Source organism: Paramisgurnus dabryanus, chromosome 1 (genome assembly GCF_030506205.2).
Source record: "Paramisgurnus dabryanus chromosome 1, PD_genome_1.1, whole genome shotgun sequence".
Lineage (NCBI taxonomy): Eukaryota > Metazoa > Chordata > Actinopteri > Cypriniformes > Cobitidae > Paramisgurnus > Paramisgurnus dabryanus.
In genome coordinates, this window is record NC_133337.1 from 35516462 (window position 1) to 35537293 (window position 20832).

The 20832-nt window shown below is 38.3% G+C and overlaps 1 protein-coding gene and 1 long non-coding RNA gene across 2 annotated transcripts in view; one reads left to right on the forward strand and one right to left on the reverse strand.

Annotated features, from left to right (window-relative positions):
• LOC141282196 (uncharacterized) overlaps positions 1–1561 on the reverse strand; it is a 31308-nt gene extending 29747 nt beyond the window's left edge. Inside the window, exon 1 of the long non-coding RNA XR_012336719.1 lies at positions 625–1561. This is a non-coding gene — a long non-coding RNA (uncharacterized lncRNA). The remainder of the gene's footprint in view (positions 1–624) is intronic.
• A 3953-nt stretch (positions 1562–5514) lies between these two features.
• Positions 5515–20748, forward strand: wnt7ba (wingless-type MMTV integration site family, member 7Ba). Its single transcript, XM_065268712.2, has 4 exons — positions 5515–10671; positions 11873–12099; positions 14771–15042; positions 19163–20748. The coding sequence occupies exons 1-4, from the start codon at positions 10589–10591 to the stop codon at positions 19640–19642; spliced, it is 1062 nt and encodes a 353-aa protein (XP_065124784.1). The 5' UTR covers positions 5515–10588; the 3' UTR covers positions 19643–20748.
• The last annotated feature ends 84 nt before the right edge of the window (positions 20749–20832 follow it).

Below are 20832 nucleotides of genomic sequence, written 5' to 3' on the forward strand. Positions count from 1 at the left end.
AAGAAAACAAAATATTATGACAATATCAGCTTACAATTCATTAAGTTGCATAGCACGTTAAGAGAACCTTAATTCGTTGATAAAAATGAGGAAACGGCCAGTGCAGCTTTAAAATGACATTCATGCCTTGCAGAAATAATTTTGTGAGAAATTCCAGTTATAAAATATACATACTCGATTTATTTCTAATTTAGATGAGAAGATAAGGCCAGATATGTCTCGCGGTGCTTTCAGTCTGGCTGCAACTATAAAAACCAACAGAGAGCAACACGGTCGATTATTAAAAAAGCGTGAACAAAAACCCCTGGCCATGAGAAACTGACCCTTTTTTCTACCTCTAACGTGCCTATTACTCTCTTTCTCCTAAACCTGCGCTAACAAAAAGAGCTAGTGCTCGTTTAACTCAATGACCTCGACTACGTGCGCGACATTAATTTTATATCTGATGCCAGGAAAATAACCCGTGAAAACTAGACTATAGATCTCTACACGGCTCAATAACGTCTCACAAGCCAGCTGCACATGTGTATCGCGTTTAATTTCAAGTTTACGCAAAGCCCAATAAAAAATACGTGAGAAAGCTCGCCAATTTAACCCACTTGAATACGACAAAGGCAAACTTACATAAACACCGCTGCGTCTCCGCTTCATCTGACTGGATTTATCATGCTCCTTAGTTCTCGTCAGAAACGGAAAAAGCCAAAGAGAACCAAACAAACAAAGAAAAGAAACTTATCGGGAGTCGGTGAGTACGCCGTTACGACCGTTTATGTAATTCAAGTTGAAGTTGTAGTGGAGAGATGTCATTCTTCACGGTGGATTCCTGTCGCGCGGATACTTAAAACACGAACGACCGTTACGTCCATCCGCTTGACGCGCACAGACGAGAAAACAATCACAACGTTCCCATTTATACACAGTAACACGACGACGGATTTAAAGAGTAGTTATGGGGTTTTTTTAGGATCAAGAATAGCTGTTCGTCCTCCCCACATGCAGCCACTGGACCGGACCGACAGCCTCTCACTACCGTGAACTAGATCACACAAGTTCAACTAAGGTGAACTGTGATTCACACACACACTGACACACAGCGACCGTTACAAAAGAGCCAGACAGCAGCCGCTGACCTATCTAATATCAGAGCTAAATTACACACAGCTTGCCGATTTAGAGATTATATATTATTTAGATTATATAACGTTGATGGCTTTAGGTATTTTTTTTTTATTCGCAGGCCCGTCGAGCTCGACTCGTTCAGCAGATTTTACCTCAGGCTTATGAGATATAACTTGTAATGCGTTTCAAACGAACGATTCGCCGCGCCGCTTAGGGATTTGTAAGATATTGGTGTCGGTATAATTTTAAACTAAGAGGTGATAGTTTCGCTTTGAGAAGTTTGGTCTGGTTAAATTTATTTAGGGCACCGTGTGTAAAAACCACAGTAAATTAAAGCCAGAGTAAACGATGAGGTAGTTTTAAAAACAACATTGATGCTTTATTTAAATACACGGTTTTTTAAGTGATACGTGGTGTTTTAAGTAATATTTCGCAATATAATATTAGCTATAAAATAAAGATGAAACAGACAGGCTACCTGTTGCCTCGCCGGGAGTTACAGCAATTTACAGTAAGTATATTAAATATAAAGTTAAAGGCAAATGTTGTGAATTTTAAATGCTCCACAAAAATATAAGGTTTGAAAGGTTATTTTTGCTATTTATTTTTTGCTTCAGTGTTTTAGAAAAAGTTTCACTATAGATTTAAAATTCCAAATATTCTTTGTTGTAAATTCTAGTGAGATGTGTGTATGAATAAGGAGTCCTCCAAGTATGGAGAACACAGAGATCTTATGCATTATTAAGCCAGTTTGGGATTACATGAAAAAATGAAATTATAACTGAGACAGCTTAAATACATAAGAACTGTGGCAGCATCTATATACCTGGAAAAAATATTTTATAGCCTACAATTTAAAGTAGCTTAACTATATATAATTTGCATAGATTTTAAGTCTTAAAATTGCTGTTATTTTGAAGGGCATTTTTCTTTGTACTCTGTGTTTGATTTTCAGCCTAAATTGCTTCATTAATGTTGGGAATGTTTGCAGTGACAGAACTGTAGTGAGTTAGTGTTAATATGTACATAGGGAAAGAACTTTAACTAAGATTACTGTTAACTCTATTTTTTAAGAATGACTGTTTAAATACTGGTAAATATTTTATTTTATCCTAAGTATTCAGGGACAATTAGTGGGATTTTTTTCAGTAGTTAACAGACAAATACAAAGTCCCAAAGATGAGTTTAAAAGTGATGCTTACAAAGAGAGAGAAAAATATTTTACACATCCCCTGCAGACCGAATAAAGTTTGGTTTTAGCAGGCAATAATTTTCTGGTAAAATATAAATGAAACAAAATAAGATAAAAAATTTTTACAAAAGTGGGGAAAACAATCTGTTTTACCACATTTAACCACACCCTCATAAAACTTTTATAGGAATGTTATTTAAATGTAGTGTAATTTGTAATGCAATAATTAAATAACATCAGTGTATAACCATAAATATCTTCTGAACATCAAGGGAAAATATATAGGATTTGCTAAAATGTATTTCAGTACCTCATTTTATTGTACATTTCTCTGGGTCTTGACAAGCAAAAGTCAGATTAAGCAGATTTAGATTATACTTAAAATATTAAATCATTGCTTCAGCACTTAGTTAGTGGGTGACATTTTGAAGAGGAAAACATGTCTGGTGAAACCCATAGGTTCATCCATACAGACACAGCTAATCAGATTAAAGGGCCGAATTGGGTCCTATGTGTGAACGCGCGTGTGTTTAGGTCCTACACAAAGCGGCCTCGTGGGAATTACCGGGAGTTGGTGGCAAGCAGATTATTACGGAAAGGTTATTGAGTTCACATGGCATCACATGTTTACATGATGCTTACTGTGAACCATTTTTATCCCTAGCATAAGGATAAATAAACACATACATACATTAAAAAAAGAGAAAGAAACTAGGGCAAACATTTATGCCTGCAGGGGCTACATAAAGAAGCAAGTGAAGGGAAGATGTGATTATATGACATTTAATACAGCATTTATGGCCTTGTACCGCATGCTCAGAAATTACATTTGGCCAGAGCAGATTTAGGTCAAATGGTCTCATGATTTCGCTCGCAGACACAACAGAAAAACAGCCAAATAAAGTCATCACATACAAGCTGCGTGTGATTTTCTGACACGTGTCAATCAACCCAAAACGCGTCGAGAGGCCCACTCGTATAGCCCACTGAAGTAGAGACGTCACCCCTGCAGTGCACCGGCTGCACCCTTTGTCTTTCAGCTAATCACAAATTCAGACTCGTCGTCACTTGCATACTAAACAACCTCAAATGCCTCAGTCATATACAAGTCAGCAAAGAAGAAGCCTGCTGCTAATTATTTTTTCCGTCCCCGACTGAAATGTGGCACTATTCAATAGAACTAAAGGGCGTAATGATCTTCAGCGGTGTTTAATGCCGAACTTTCTCCACGCCTCGCACCGCCAGAGCGAGCGTATGTGAGCGTACAGAGCATTGAGCCCTGGGCTGTGCTAATTTGCAATCAGACACTCTCTTTGAGTTCTCTCTCTATGCCCCCAGACAGTGTAAATGGCAGCTGAGACAAAGCTCCCATTCTCTCTGCGCAGGCCCTCGTAGTTTCATTTCAGGCCAGTGCTCTCAGACAGAGGGCATTCTGGGAAAGCCAAGAGATGGCAGTGGCAAAGGGGGCGGGATTTCGATAGAGAAAGACACCCTGCAACAGCCCCCTCCTTCTGCGACCGGCGTCCATGGGCACGCTGCAGTACCACACCCACAAGTCTTGCACTCTGATGGTGTCTCACCATTTGGAGAACAAACAACATTTGATCGAACTGTTGTTATTTAGCGTTTCTAAAAAGAAATATAGTCACGATCTCTACAGTGACGCCACTGGCTTCGATACAAAATTAAACACGTGTAGGCTACTCATAGGGAGGCTGATGTTTCTCTACTCGCTCTCTCTTTTTGTCTGTAACATAAAAAATATATAAATAAAGATATTTGTAATCTTACATACTGAGTAATAAAACGTTCCAAGTCATTGGTTTTGGAATAAAGCACTCGCACATGGCTGGGATTTAGTGATTCAGGTCTATTATACGAGATATCATTACGTTTTCAAAAGTCAAGACAATGCCGGTCACATTCTTACGGCCCAAGGCTACTAGTGAATGATTACTCAAAAACATGCCATGTCCTCAGACGGGGTTACAATCTCAAGGTAACTACCGTATGATAAAACCCAGAGCGCAGCTGAAGGTACAATACACCTATTACTTTATCACAAAGCCAGATAACATCCATGACACATTCTGAATAGTGATGCCCATTTCTTCATAGTAAATCAAGTGCCCGGAGCAAAAAAATCGGAGTATTGGCTCTGTATGGCCTCTTTGTTTGAGGTGAGGTGAAAAATGGTGAGCCCGGCTTACCCGGACAGCTGTGTGTATCACTTTACATTAAAAGGTGATTTCTCCTTGTTCTGGTGCTTTGATATGATGTCTGTTAGGCTCTTAAAAATTCCTAAATCTCTCTTTGACTTGACAAGCGCTAAAAAGATGTCTTTTTTCCAATCGCTTATTTCATGTGATTACATTGCTTGGTATTCATATTTGCATCATCTTGGTTTGGTTCCCAGAAACAGATTAACCTTAGTCGTGCACTAAAGTGCATTATCAACAGTAATTCTCCATGGAAAATCCCGTTTATTTCGAGATTAAAACTAATCTGTGGCCAAGAAATTAAACGTTTAGGACATTTATATATATATATATATATATATATATATATATATATATATATATATATATATATATATATATATATATATATATATCAAAAAACTCAAATTTTATATGCTACAAAAGTGAAAACATGGACATGGTTAAAATATTCACATCAAGTTCCCACAGTAACCCGGCAGTATGACTTTGGCTCAGTCTTATTATAATACAGTTCTTGGAATGACACTTCTAAGTTCAATGAATCATTTTAACCGGATCACAAAACCTAATCTGAGTGATTCATTTACGAATCATTTGAAATCACTGACTCGATTCAAACAGCAGTTAACAACACTCCAGAGCAAAAAATACTAAAATATGTCTGTTCTTCACAAAAAGCTACAGCGTGGATAAAAGTCCTTTAATGATACTTTTGTGTTTTTGCTATTTTTATTGGAGCCCCAAAACGAAAATTCTGTCATCATTTACTCATCCTTAAGTTGTTCCAAACATGAATAATTTTCATTTTGAAAAATGTTAATAATCAAACAGATCTGGGGTTCCATTCACTTCCATAGTATTATTTTTTTCATACTATGGAAGTCAATGGTGCCCCAGACTTGCTTGGTTACAAACGTTCTTCAAAATATCTTCAATCATATTCAGCACAACAACTTTGTTCTGTAGGCATTTTTGTTCTGCTTAATAAGATTAGAGATATTTTAAATAATGTTTGTACCAAGGGGCACCATTGACTGTCATAGTATGAAAAAAATAATACTATGAGAGTGAATGGAGCCCCAGATCTGTTTGGTTATTAACATTTTTTTAAAAGAAGTTTGGAACAACTTGAGGATGAGTAAATGATGACAGAATTTCATGGCCCAACTCATACAAATTGCTTTCCTACTTGAAATATCAAATGGGGTGAACTGAATGCGTGTCTCTGTAGGAAGTTAAAATCGTAAAGGTTATCATATTGTAGTAATTGGCACAAACTCGCTCACATACACGCACAAGAAAAGACAAGGGAATACATGGTGTGACAAGGAGTACTTTGGCCTTGGTGTGACCCTGCTGGGAGAGTCTAGTGCTGGCAGTGCTGAAGTGCAGTTACTGTGTGTGCTGGCCTGTCTCTTTCTGGCTCCACATGATGACAAACAGCTATTGTCACGCCATACCACAAGAACAATTGACTTGTTATGCCTCTCGGAAAGAGGCAGAAGACAGAGGCAAAAGTTTAACATTACAACCACAATTAAATCAGAAACCTCCAGTGGTCTGTTATTGAGAGATAGCTGTGTGCAACGTGGCTGGTTGGTGACAACAGGGTATGGAAAGGTAACGGGATGTAGAGATGCCCTCTTTGAACAGACAAACCCATTTAGTGCTTGGCTGAGAGGAGAATTTGGCCAGTATAACATCAAAATAATGCATAGTTTAAAAAACTAGAAAAATGTTAGTCGGACTCTGCCTGATGTAAACTGTATTAGCTCTAAAGTCTAAGGACTACTTCAGAAAAAAACGGTCACCTTGCGTATTTTGACATCGGGGGAAAGTGTACAATAAGAAAAGAAACAGAGTACACGTATACATGAAGTAAAAACGTAGCATCGTAAATATCTTACAGTCATATGGACAAAATTGATGCATGTTCTTATTTAAAATATTCCCAGACAGGGCTTAGTCCCAGACTAAAATGCATGTTTTAGCTTCCTTAATTTAAAAACACCTGTCACTGACATCTTAACATGTATCAGTGCAATTGTTTTGTCTTAAGATGCACATCAGTAATGTTATTTTTTTGTAAGGGATGTTTGTGAAAACTACTTAAATGTCCTAATATAACCAAGGCCTAGTCCTGAATTACTCTACACCCTGTTTGGGAAACTGCCCCTTTAAGTTTAAAGTGTCCAGAAACAAATATTCATTTTTATTTACTATAGCCACTAGATCTGGCAAACATCAACACTTTTAACATGGACTCACTTGTTTAACACAATTTATGTATATGCTTAATCTTTAACATTTTTAACCACCTAAAATCCAAAGGGGTCATTTATTAAACGGCACCTATACTGTACGAGAGTTTCAATTTACACGACAGACCAGAGAAGCTAATAAGGGCTCAGAGGCCTGTCAAGCGCCCCGTTTCACCCCACCCTCCATCTTCCCTCTCTCTCATTGCTGGAATGAGTGCACTTTCCGATTGCTCCTCCCCATGCACTCACACAAACACACACACACACCAAATGACATCACCACACATCTGTTGTCCCAACAGGCATTCATCACATGGGCAACAAAACGACAAGCCTCTCTTTTCTACCCATCTCCCAACCTTTTTATCTTGCGTTCATTCTACATCTTTCTCTCTCGACCTGTGTCTGCACAGCGCTGTAGTCTAAACTCCTGTCAGTTTCTGATTCATCCTAGATATACAGTCACATGCAGTGGAAAAATAGTAAAAATCCACCTTTGGTAGTAGGCATTTAGGGGAGCTTTCTGCATATGCGTGTGATTGCATACAGACCCCGTTAGCTGGGTTACGGCTGTTGTTATATAGTATACGATTGTATACAATAATTCATAGTTTGCATTCTTTTGTAGTGAACAATAAAAATGGCAATAACGTCATATTTCCATTGCACTTTAAGTCCTGCCGAATGTCCCTATAATCCTTTAAGTGCAACATTTGAAAGACCTTGCTCAAATGGTTGTTAATAAAAATATAATCCCTACATCATAGACACTGTCACATTTATGGACACTAAATGGGTTTTAACAGCCCATGCGATATGATTTTTGATATTTGTATTTCAAATAAAAGGCATGCTTTGGGTCTGACCCTAACAGTCCTGATTCAGCTTTAATCGACAGTGGATAAGTTTATACTTGAGAGGGCGGGAAACAAGATGGCGGGTGCAGTGAGGTACAGATCCCATTTGGGGCAGCAGCAGAGTTCTTAATCTTCTGCAAGATAGGCTGTCAAGTAGAGCCCCCTTGTGGAGGTTTAAACCAACTGCTCTGGTAGGCGTAAAGGTTACGCGTATGGGAAGGTTAGGCATGTGCTAAACCTGACATGGGGAGGTTATTTTGATGGAGGGACAGATAGGGTGGATATCCTTACACCAGTGAGGGGTGAAAGCCTGGTCAGAACATTGGGGGATCACTTTTGTGGAGCTCTGTCTCCCTCTATTGGAAAGATTGAATATTGCACTTTTTAAAAGCAAACGTAAGATTTTATTCATTTTTCACTTTTCATTTATTTCTACAAGCACAAAAACCTATGTTGCAGCAATGTTATTAATAAATGTGCAACTCATTATGTTTCTGCACATCAATTTCAAAGATGTGCACAGTCTATAATATAATATAGCATTTGGACAGTTTTAGAATTATTAGCATGTGGTAGAATGTCATGTGGGTCTTTTTATATATTAAATTACACTGTCACTGCTTGCATGTCTCCAGCTGTTTCTGTGTCTGTTTGTGGGTAGCTGTACCAGCATCTGTTTTATGTTTCGAGTGGGAGGGAAAGAAAAAGAATCAATTCTGGAAGAACTTATAGGAAATATGTGATTTACACAGACATTTATAAGCAATACAATAATGAAAGTATGCAGTTTAATTTCTCTGTATTTGATCGCATCTATTTGCAAAAAGTTAAAAAATATACAGACAGTAATTGAGAGGACATGTTCCTAAAAAAATATCTCCGCTAAATCCCCAGAGCTGGTGAAAGAAAATTGCATCCATATGTACACAGCATCATAATCGTGAACAAATCAAACTATGATTTACCAGCTTGTTGATCGTGCACGCAGTTGGACTCGTACTGTAGATGTCACAGGGTGCATACTCAGAAAGTAACTGCAGATGAAGAACTAAAGCCAATAGCATTGATGGAGGGGTGGGGGTTATTCATGACCACTTTCCATTCAGTGTAGCACAGAACAAGAGTACTAAACAAGCTGGCTTATCTGCTGGAGTTTACAAGCAAATGGGGCATAGACAAAATGCAATGAGACAAGAAGATTTTCCCTCAAGATTCTTAGGAAAATTGTCAATTTTTCCCATCTGCGATCGCGAAGATGTAAAGAATTAGATTCCATTTGTGTACCTTCCAAAGAATAAGAGGCGAGCATAGCTAAAAAAAAAAATGCAGTTTTGGCTGGAGAGCTCTGTGGTCAGAAACACTAACAAAGCCATTTGATGGGATTTTCCCCTTTTTTGCATTTCTCTCCCTCTTTCAGGGGCCTGACCGAATATCATCCATTATTATATATTAGTTGTTTTAAAATAGCAGTAACCTGCACTTGTATAGTAATTACTAGTAATAACAATAAATCATGTATAACTGGCCACAAAACAAACCCTAACATTATAGTAAGTACATTCTGTAACACTTACACTGTAACAATGACTCCTTAAAATAAAGTCCAACCCAGCATACAGGAAAAAAAACTACAAGAATCGCAAAACAAGAACGGCGAGCATGCATAGGCTATAATGCCTGCAGGTCTGACAGCCATCACAATGCCAGTAGACAGATACATACGAAAGTTATCAACTTGAATTTGCAATAGCCTATTTTTCCAAGTAAACCCTGTACTCCCCTGCAACAACTATATACAAACAGAATCAGAAATTGTGAGTAGTAACTGCACTTTGATCTCTGCACTACTGAGGGACACCGGCTCATAAACACGTTCATCCTTTGAAGCTTTATGATGTTGTACCATTACGTCTCCACCTTCTGCCCTGTCCAAGCTGCCGTGCCTTAGGGCAAACAAGCTGCTGTTTGCATAGAGCATCTTTACGAGTGACAGTGAATTTGTTTGCACGTTGGCCCGCTTAGACTGCAGGGAATTTGTTCATGCATCCCAAAACAATTTAACATGTCCTCTATTTGTTTCTTTGGCTGTTTTTAACACAGGGCCGACTGCGGGTACATCTTTGAAGTGCCATTACACATGACAGCATAGCACACTTCCAATACTTGCCACTAGAGGGAGCTGTAATTCAGTAAAGCGTATAGATGCGCATCAACAATTTTATTTATGGATGTAACTTTTATTTGCACGATCTTACAAGAAAAACCGTGCACTGTGAAAAATGATAAATGATTAAATGCCACGAGATGCATTGCTATGCGTTTTTAGTTGCATACGTGATACTTCTGTATTTTCCAGAGGATTTTTTTTTTAGTTTAGTTTGCAAATTGTATTGGTGAACCATGCTTGCCTTTAAAAGTGATGAGAGAAGTTGCATGCATCATTTACAGAGAGGAATTGTAGTTTGCCCACATGCAACACTTTAAATCCTTGGCTTTTACTTTTTTCTCTACAATCTATAAAAGAAAGTTTTTTTACGCACCTGACCAAGACCAAATACTGTTATTATTAAGCGTTTATAAAACGTTATAAAAAGTTTCACACATACATCCCACAACTACGTCCGTTTCTCACCAACCTCGATACATAACGCAAAAAAAGGCGGAGATGTCACTCAAGCGTGCCCGTAAAGGTGGGCGGACTGCAGTGTCCCCCCTCTGCCAATGGCAAAGCACAGACACAAGACCCAAAATCCCTAAAATCACCCATCAGTCTGTGAAGCAGCCCGTATCGCGCATGCAGGAGATGACGGATCGTGTCCCCGCGCCCGCAGCTCACGCACGGTCCGCGGCGCGCCGAGCAGCAGCGTGAACGCCACGAGGAGACTTCAGCGCGCGCTGGGAATTTACTCGCTCATTCGCTTTCTCTTCAATGTCACCATGCGCAGCATCTCATCTTGCGGTGCACTGCTTTCCATCTACTACCCCCAGATCTTCCTCATCCTCACCAGCGGCAGCTACCTGTAGGTTTGAAACTCTATTTCCTTATTCCTGAGGCGCATGGGTCCATCGACTGCTGGGGTCAATTTAAGCAAGTTTTTTTTATTATAGGAAATTGCACAGGCACGTAGTCCTTCATCATTTTTAAATGTTTTAAGTAATATTTTTAATGCACCTGTGAAGACTGAGCATTGTGAAGAGAGAGAGAGAGAGACCTTTTACAGGGAACACATGCTGATAAAATGTATAGACTGAATGCATTCCAAGTCGATTTAACATAAAGAGTCACGTGTATAAAAGTGAATACTAAGGTTTTTAACTCATATTCATACACTATAAAATGCTGGGTGGGTCAAATATGGGCATAGTCTATATCAAAAGATAATTTAACCCATGTTAGTCCATGTTTTACCCAACCATGCATTGAAACAAGCATTTTTCTGATGGAATTTATGTAGGCTATTATAAATTATTGCATATGAAAATTTACATTTAGGCATGTACAGTATACAGGGTGAAAGGTGAGGATGAATTGTGTTTGTGTTAAGTGGCTGCAATGAAGTAAATTAAGTCCTGACAGATGTACAATTTTTTTTTCTTTTTTTTCCAATTTGTTTAAGTCTTTATAGCATAAACACGTCTTATGGGTTTTAATATACGGCTCAAACATACCTTTAGTTTTAAATCAGGACATAGCTGCACGCTGTACCATACAATGGGACTTCATTTTGTCATCAGTGGTACTAGCATCTACCAATGTGTCAGGATTACATGTGTATACAGCAGGTTGATTTTTGGATTTGAAATGATTGACAGTAGTACAATGAAAAATTGACAGCTTTTGTAAGATTAATCCGTATTTTATGTGTGGTTTCATTTTAAATAGGGCCAAATATCCTCTGATCACATTGTATTTAACTGTAAAATAGCATGTTTGATTTGCTAATCTGTTTAGACACTGCAGAGGACCCACATCCCTTTTAGATCAAGTTCAGGTCTATGCTTGCACGTAGAAGCTTTATAAGATGTGTGTTGTTCTGTTTAGATACTTACATTTTCTTTTTAGCATGAGAGAAGTTTGGCAATTTCCATACAAAACATTTACAGGCACTACATAGGTTCTGAGCTCTTAGATTTAAAAACTGCAAATGTTTTGTGCTTCCTGTATACCTGATCTACATCTGCTGGTACATCTGATGTCAGTGTGTCTGGTCTCCTCCAAAGGGCTTTGTCTTCAGTGGTGGCTTTGGGTGCGAACATCATCTGCAACAAGATTCCCGGTCTGGCTCCCCGACAACGTGCCATCTGTCAAAGCCGCCCAGATGCCATCATCATCATCGGGGAGGGCGCTCAGTTGGGCATCAACGAGTGCCAGTATCAGTTTCGCTACGGGCGATGGAACTGCTCTGCCCTTGGAGAGAGGACGGTCTTTGGGCAAGAGCTGAGAGTAGGTCAGTAGGTTCAGCCCGACGAGCTGTGCTTTGGTGTTTTGGTTGTGAGTGTTGAACAGAGTTTGGGTGCGAATGGATTAGTCCTGTAAAATAAGAAACGATAAAGGTTAACAGCGTATGCAGTTGCATTGAGTAACACAGCCCTGTCTTTGAGTTCTTTCTGCCATTGTAATTACTTTGAAAAATGTCTTTCAGAAAAACATTCAGACATTTGCTGATCTTGTATGGACCTCAAATGGGAAAACACGCAGTAATATGGCTTTAATATATAGTATTCCATATAAATTGCCTTTCAGTCAGAAATATTTTGTTTCGGTCGGAGTGCATCGCAGGGCTGTGTTTAATCCAATGGTCCTGGTAACAATCACTCTTTTGGGGCTGTTGAATCAACACAACATGCTCCTATTTCTTAGGAAAGCTAAAGAAGGTGCATTTTATTGGATTATAGTGTGTGTGAACTGCTCTCGTGTTCTGTTGGGCGAATGGTGTCTTAGCACTGGTCTGAACATCATGATTAGACAACTATAACTGGTAATCGTAGCAAGACATTGTGAGTTGCACCTTCTCATATGCAGACATCCATTGAGCTATAGCTAGAACGGTATTCCTAACTACTTTGCAACAAATGGAAAAATAAATCTTAAGGTTCTCTGGATTTCTCAGATTCCGTGAACATGCCTGGATGGTCATTTCAGGATAAAATGTTATTTTATAGCCATTTTGGACTTTACTAAAAAGGCACCGAGTATGCCCACAAAATCCATGGGGATAAATGGTAGGGAAAGCTCATCAATAAATCCAGACATGCATTACGTGTCCAGTAGTATAAAGACTAGATCTTAGCCGGATAAGGGAAATTTCCAAGCTTAGTATAACCAGATAATCAGTGTTTCGACCACAATGTTAGCTTTGAGTACAGACCGCAGTTGTTTTTTTCAAGATTCTGCGCATTAATGCTTTGCCAGTATGGACTGTCAGCATAGTATCTTGACAAAAGTTAATAGCTTATTTAAGAAACCAGCAATTTTATATTTCCTGTTCATAGAGTTAATGCAAGTCAGTATATACAAAAATGCAGTTGCAAAATTCTAAATTATGAACACCTGATTGGTTATTTAAAAACATGGTACTTAAAAAGTTTTGCCGTGCAACCAAAAGGTTTAGGGACTTAAAACAAAAAAAGTAATTTGGTATTTAATAATGCATTAACGGTTTTGTCTCCATAGACAACAGTAAAGAGTATAGAGAGATCTTTGTGGCAATTCGTCCATTCATACTAACCTCAGTGGTCTTTCTATAAAGGTCCACCAGCAGGGGTCAGTTTAGTCTCCTTATATTTTTCCGTAGATCACGACTGCTTCCTCCTGGAGTTTTACCTTTTTACAGTGTAGCTTCATCGCTATTCAAAAAATCCTGTAAGAAATCCTATTCAAGTTCTTGGGGTTAAATGGAAAATGACAGTTAAAAAAGTCCCACTGTGGGGAAAATCAGGTTTTTATTGTTGTGTATATTTCTATGTGCTGTTTTTAATATGTTTTAAGATGTGCAAATTCATTATTTAACACAATTGCGGAGTATTTTCTCCATAAAATTGGACGGTCTCATTCCGCCATTTAAAGGGGACATATAATGAAAATCATGTTTAAGTGGTATAATTGGGTCCCAAGTGCTTCTATCAACCTAGAAAATGTGAAAAAGATCAACCCAGTAACTTAGTTTTGGTAAACCATTCTCTACAAGCATGTGGAAAAAATAGGTAATTGAAATTTGGCTCCCCCTGTGATGTCAGAAGGGGATAATACCACCCCTTAATCTGTATGATCCAACCACAATACTGCCATTTAGTGCAGAGATCAACTCATTTGCATTTAAAAGGACACACCCAAAATGGCACATTTTTGCTCACACCTATAAAGTGGCAATTTTAACATGCTATTATAAATCATCTATATGATATTTTGAGCTTAAACTTCACATACGTACTCTGAAGACATCAAAGATTTATTTAAAATCTTGTGAAATGTCCACTTTAAAATCGCCTTGGTTTTCAAAGTCACAAACGCGTAACCAATCAAAAAAGTTGAACATGTAAATCGAGTTGTAAATATTATGTATAGATGCTGCTTAGACTCAGAGCTAAAACGACTTAAGCTCTGTTTCTGTGCTGCTTAACATCAGCGCTTAAAGATTAATGCTGCAAACACATTGTTCACATATGCATTGTTTGAAACCGAATTTAGCATTTATGTGTCTGAAATTGCTCATTGTAGCATCTATTGACATATATATCTATGGTCCGAGGTGGGCCGACAGAGCGGAGGCAGGTACAAGTTAGCATATTCATATATACAATCTGAACTGTGCAATAGAGTAGAGGCGGGGACTAATTTACATATTCATAGATCCACATATAATACTACATGAGGCAAGGGTGTAGAGTTACATTCAAGACGTTTTAAAGCATGAAGAAATAACCATGACATGTTAAACTTTTACATATGCTATTATGATTCTCACAGAAAAAAAATTCTTGACTACAGGGAGACTTGAACAAGTCTGGTATGTATGGGTGTAGGGCTATATAGCCACAATGTAAACATCTAATGACAACTTTGTGTTGTCAATGACTTGAAATCATTTTAACATTACCAATCTCGTCTTTTCTCCCTAGGCAGCAAGGAGGCTGCGTTTACCTACGCCATCACCGCTGCTGGTGTCGCCCATGCTGTGACAGCAGCCTGCAGTCAGGGCAACATGAGCCACTGTGGCTGCGACAGAGAAAAGCAGGGCTATCATGACCAGGAAGAAGGCTGGAAATGGGGCGGCTGTTCAGCGGACGTTAAATACGGAATGGAGTTCTCCAGGCGCTTTGTGGATGCCCGAGAGATTAAAAAAAATGCAAGAAGATTGATGAACCTGCACAACAATGAGGCTGGTAGAAAGGTATAAATTTAAGCAGCTAAAAATTATTTATTATAATAGGCACAGAGGTGCTGTAAGTGAACTTCTGTCTTCTCACCAAACCCCACCCTACATATGTAATGTGATCGGTAAATACAAAGTCAGTTATTCATTAATTTAGTAAGCATTAACTTTAAATACAGTATATAATAGCTAATCTCATGATATAATCAAACTTACTGTACAGGCCTAACTCATGTTATCCAGTCAAATGTAGAGTTATGCCTGGAGTTTACATCCCTACATGTAAATGAAATGATCGTCACTATGTGATTTCGTTCACACTGGCCATGAACTGTGTTATTCACTGATTTAATACCAAGACTTTGAAGACTTTATAACTTTGGCATATTACTACTTACAATTTGAATCTCAAATCCCTCTCATTAAAGGGTAATATTAACACTGGAGTAAATGGGTAAAAGTCAACTATCAAGTACATCTGTCTGTTGAACGTATCAGTAACACATCAAACGGCCAAATAGAAAACTGCTTTTAACTCGAGTGTAACCATATACACAAATGGGTACTTGAGAGTTACGGACATTTCTCTCGGTCTTTGATGTGGCCCTTCGGAAGGTAGAGAAAATTACAGGGTACGATTTGGCTACAACATATTTTTTCCTCTCGGTTTTGACAGATATCTGGCATTACGTATTGCGACAGCTCTCAGGACGCATTGAATAATGGGTTTTGGTTCAAATAGCTGAAAAGAGTCAGGCTAAAATGTCAAGTATTTCCCTTGCACATCAGCTACATGAATTCACAACCACAGAATTCGAGGCCACTGATGAAGACATCTCTTATAGAGTAGCTCTCTGGGGTACTGACAAGAAATACAAAGCGGATAGAGCATATTAAATACAGAAATAACAGCCAAAATAAATTGTTACATGTAAAGTCAAATTTTTGTGTTTTCAAGTTTTAGTAAAATAAAATGCAAGTCCTGAATATCATAGATTTATAGGTCATTTAAATGTGCACATCAGGGTTGGCAGCCACACAGGGCAATGAATTTCCATTACTCTTCAATTAAATAAATATATTTAAGAGTTAGCAAAGAGAGCAAGTATTAGTAAATTAAAAACTTTATACTGAAAAACATATAGTAAAATTTCTATCATTTATATAGATATTTTAACTACCTGGTCCCTAAAAAAAGTAAACCTTTAGCACTAAAGAGTTCATAATAGTACCTCAAATTTATATATTGGTACCTCAGAGGTACATATTGGTACCAAAGAGCGCATATTAGTACCTCAAATGTATATATTGATACCTCAGAGGTACATATTGGTTCCAAAGAGCGCATATTTGTACCTCAAAAGTATGTATATATTGGTACCTCACAGGTACATGTTGGTACCAAGGAGCACATATTAGTACCTCAAATGTCTATATTGGTACCAAAGAGCGCATGTTAGTAAATCAAATGTATATATTGGTACCTCAGAGTTACATATTGGTACCAAAGAGCGCATATTAGTATCTCAAATGTATATATTGGTACCAAAGAGCGCATGTTAGTACCTCAAATGTATATATTGGTACCTCAGAGGTACATATTGGTACCAAAGAGCGCATATTAGTACCTCAAATGTATATATTGGTACCTCAGAGGTACATGTTGGTACCAAAGAGTGCATATTAGTACCTCAAATGTACATACTGGTACCAAAGAGTGCATATTAGTACCTCAAATGTCTATATTGGTACCAAAGAGCGCATGTTAGTAAATCAAATGTATATATTGGTACCTCAGAGTTACATATTGGTACCAAAGAGCGCATATTAGTATCTCAAATGTATATATTGGTACCAAAGAGCGCATATTAGTACCTCAAATGTATATATTGGTACCAAAGAGCGCATATTAGTATCTCAAATGTATATATTGGTACCAAAGAGCGCATATTAGTATCTCAAATGTATATATTGGTACCTCAGAGGTACATATTGGTACCAAAGAGCGCATATTAGTACCTCAAATGTATATATTGGTACCTCAGAGGTACATGTTGGTACCAAAGAGTGCATATTAGTACCTCAAATGTACATACTGGTACAAAAGAGTGCATATTAGTACCTCAAATGTCTATATTGGTACCAAAGAGTGCATGTTAGTAAATCAAATGTATATATTGGTACCTCAGAGGTACATGTTGGTACCAAAGAGTGCATATTAGTACCTCAAATGTCTATAATGGTACCAAAGAGCGCATGTTAGTAAATCAAATGTATAAATTGGTACCTCAGAGGTACATGTTGGTACCAAAGAGTGCATATTAGTACCTCAAATGTATATATTGATACCTCAGAGGTACATATTGGCAATAAAGAGCCCATATTAGTACCTCAAATGTCTATATTGGTACCAAAGAGCACATGTTAGTAAATCAAATGCATATATTGGTACCTCAGAGGTACATGTTGGTACCAAAGAGCGCATATTAGTACCTTAAATGTCTATAATGGTACCTAAGAGCGCATGTTAGTAAATCAAATGTATAAATTGGTACCTCAGAGGTACATGTTGGTACCAAAGAGTGCATATTAGTACCTCAAATGTATATATTGATACCTCAGAGGTACATATTGGCAATAAAGAGCCCATATTAGTACCTCAAATGTCTATATTGGTAACAAAGAGCACATGTTAGTAAATCAAATGCATATATTGGTACCTCAGAGGTACATGTTGGTACCAAAGAGCGCATATTAGTATCTCAAGAGTATGTATATATTGGTACCTCAGAGTTACATGTTGGTACCAAAGAGCGCATATTAGTATCTCAAAAGTATGTATATATTGGTACCTCACAGGTACATGTTGGTACCAAAGAGCACATGTTAGTAAATCAAATGCATATATTGGTACCTAGGAGGTACATGTTGGTACCAAAGAGCGCATATTAGTATCTCAAATGTATATATTGGTACCTCAGAGGTACATGTTGGTACCAAAGAGCGCATATTAGTATCTCAAAAGTATGTATATATTGGTACCTCACAGGTACATGTTGGTACCAAAGAGCACATATTAGTACCTCAAATGTCTATATTGGTACCAAAGAGCGCATGTTAGTAAATCAAATGTATATATTGGTACCTCAGAGTTACATAAAGGTACCAAAGAGCGCATATTAGTACCTCAAATGTATTTATTGGTACCTCAGAGGTACATATTGGTATCAAAGAGTACATATTAGTATCTCAAAAGTATGTATATATTGGTACCTCAAAGGTCATGTTGGTACCAAGGAGCGCATATAAGTACCTCAAATGTATATATTGGTACCTCAGAGGTACATGTTGGTACCAAAGAGCGCATATTAGTATCTCAAAAGTATGTATATATTGGTACCTCACAGGTACATGTTGGTACCAAAGAGCACATGTTAGTAAATCAAATGCATATATTGGTACCTCAGAGGTACATGTGGGTACCAAAGAGCGCATATTAGTATCTCAAAAGTATGTATATATTGGTACCTCACAGGTACATGTTGGTACCAAAGAGCGCATATTAGTACCTCAAATGTATATATTGGTACCTCAGAGGTACATATTGGTATCAAAGAGTGCATATTAGTATCTCAAAAGTATGTATATATTGGTACCTCACAGGTACATGTTGGTACCAAAGAGCACATATTAGTACCTCAAATGTCTATATTGGTACCAAAGAGCGCATATTAGTACCTCAAATGTATATATGGTACCTCAGAGGTACATGTTGGTACCAAGGAGCGCATATTGTTACCTCAAAGGTCTATATTGTTAACAAAGAGTGCATATTAGTACCTCAAATGTATGTATTGGTACCTCAGAGGTACACACTGGTACCAAATGTACACATATCTGTACCTAAATTATACATATTAGGACCTTTCAAAAGGGTACAGCCCCAGTGACAGCTACTGACCATTTTTATACTCTTTGACTTTTCCATGTCAATCTCAATTTTAAAGTTCACAGATTTTCCATCTGGAAATATTGGCGAACGTTGCGTAAGAACAGTATAAGTTTCAATTGTAACGAAAAACCAACTATGTGCAAAATGCGCTTTTTTAGTAACACCAGGTTCTTTCCTTTTCTGCAGGTTCTAGAAGAAAGCATGAAGCTGGAATGTAAATGCCACGGTGTTTCCGGCTCATGCACCACAAAGACCTGCTGGACAACTCTGCCGAAATTTCGGGAGATCGGCTACGTGCTGAAGGAGCGCTACGCCGCCGCTGTGGAGGTGGAGGCCGTGCGAGCCACGCGTTTTCGACAGCCCTCTTTCCTGCGGCTAAAGCAGTCTCGCGGATACATAAAGCCCACGGACACGGACTTGGTGTATTTGGAGCGCTCGCCCAACTACTGCGAAGAGGACGCTGCGACGGGAAGCCCAGGAACTCGGGGACGCCTCTGTAACCATACGTCCCCTCACGCGGATGGCTGCAACCTGATGTGCTGCGGCCGTGGCCACGACACCCACCAGTACACGCGGGTGTGGCAATGCAACTGCAAATTCCAGTGGTGCTGCTTCGTCAAATGCAACACCTGCAGCGAAAACACAGAGGTTTTCACCTGTAAATGAGCAAGACAAGGACGAGTCGTCGATGGAAATGGCAAGAAAATGGAAGTGTTGATCTACAGGGTCGCATTTCTACACGGCTTCACTTTGCACATCAGGCAGTCTCTATGCGTGCAGAAGATGCCGGAACTTCAGAGGAAAATGCACTGACCGCAGTCTGGGTTGTATTATATGATTTCATGCATATATGCGGACGCTACAAATGCAGCGCACGGACTTTATAGTTCTCAGATTCTCGAATACTTAAGGAAGGCCGCTATTGAGGGTACTGACTAAAAATTTATGAGCCCCTATGGGAGTTCAAGAGGAAAGACGTGCTTTAACTCTGGAAATGCTGGAAAGCTTATAAATGTTCAGTCACACTGTATTTGTTTGAACACTGAAAAGAACAAACTTTTCCTTCTCTATGGAGAAAAATGCTAACAACTGTACTGTAAAAGTCCTCTGTATGGTACACAGAGGTGTGACGGTCTCTCTTTACGACGTATAATGCCATTGCTACTGATAATGTTACTTCCAAAATTTGACTTTAAACGATACGCTACGGTACATTGCGTATGCAAGTGCTTCTTTATTTTTTACCCAAAACAGAAAATTTACAGTAAATCAAGAAAAAACGAATTTGGTCAATGCTGCAGCTACTACCATACTAGTTTTATGGGGCCAAAATCTTTGTTTTGCATGGTATGGTATGCTGTGTTGTTTTGTCTTGTAGATTTGTTGTGTCTAAATGTGTGTGGGACAGAAAGTGAAAGAACTTTTAAGTACCTCGTAGAAATCCAATGTGACCAATCACCTTTCAAGTGCACATTGCATTCCCACGAATTCCGGAATCGTGGAACTCCACATTACTGATCCGGCATGCACGAGATCTCCTCGTCTAGTTATATTCCACTTTACCCAACCGTAGAGCAGAGGTCTGAATCGATTAGAGCTATACATTTTTTATCTAAAGTGTTTATATGGCTGGAAAATTTGTAAAAGTATATTTTTTTATTTAGAAAATATGGCACTTTATGTCAAGTATATTCAAAAAAGAACAGAGTTATTATTATTATTCATACAATTTATCTCATCAATCGCGTCGTCTTTTAAGCATTTAATTATAAAATTTACGTTGCGTTTAATGATTCTTTCCTAAGCAGACCACAATTCACTCGTCAAGATTCAAACTCATCTTTTCGTAGGATTTG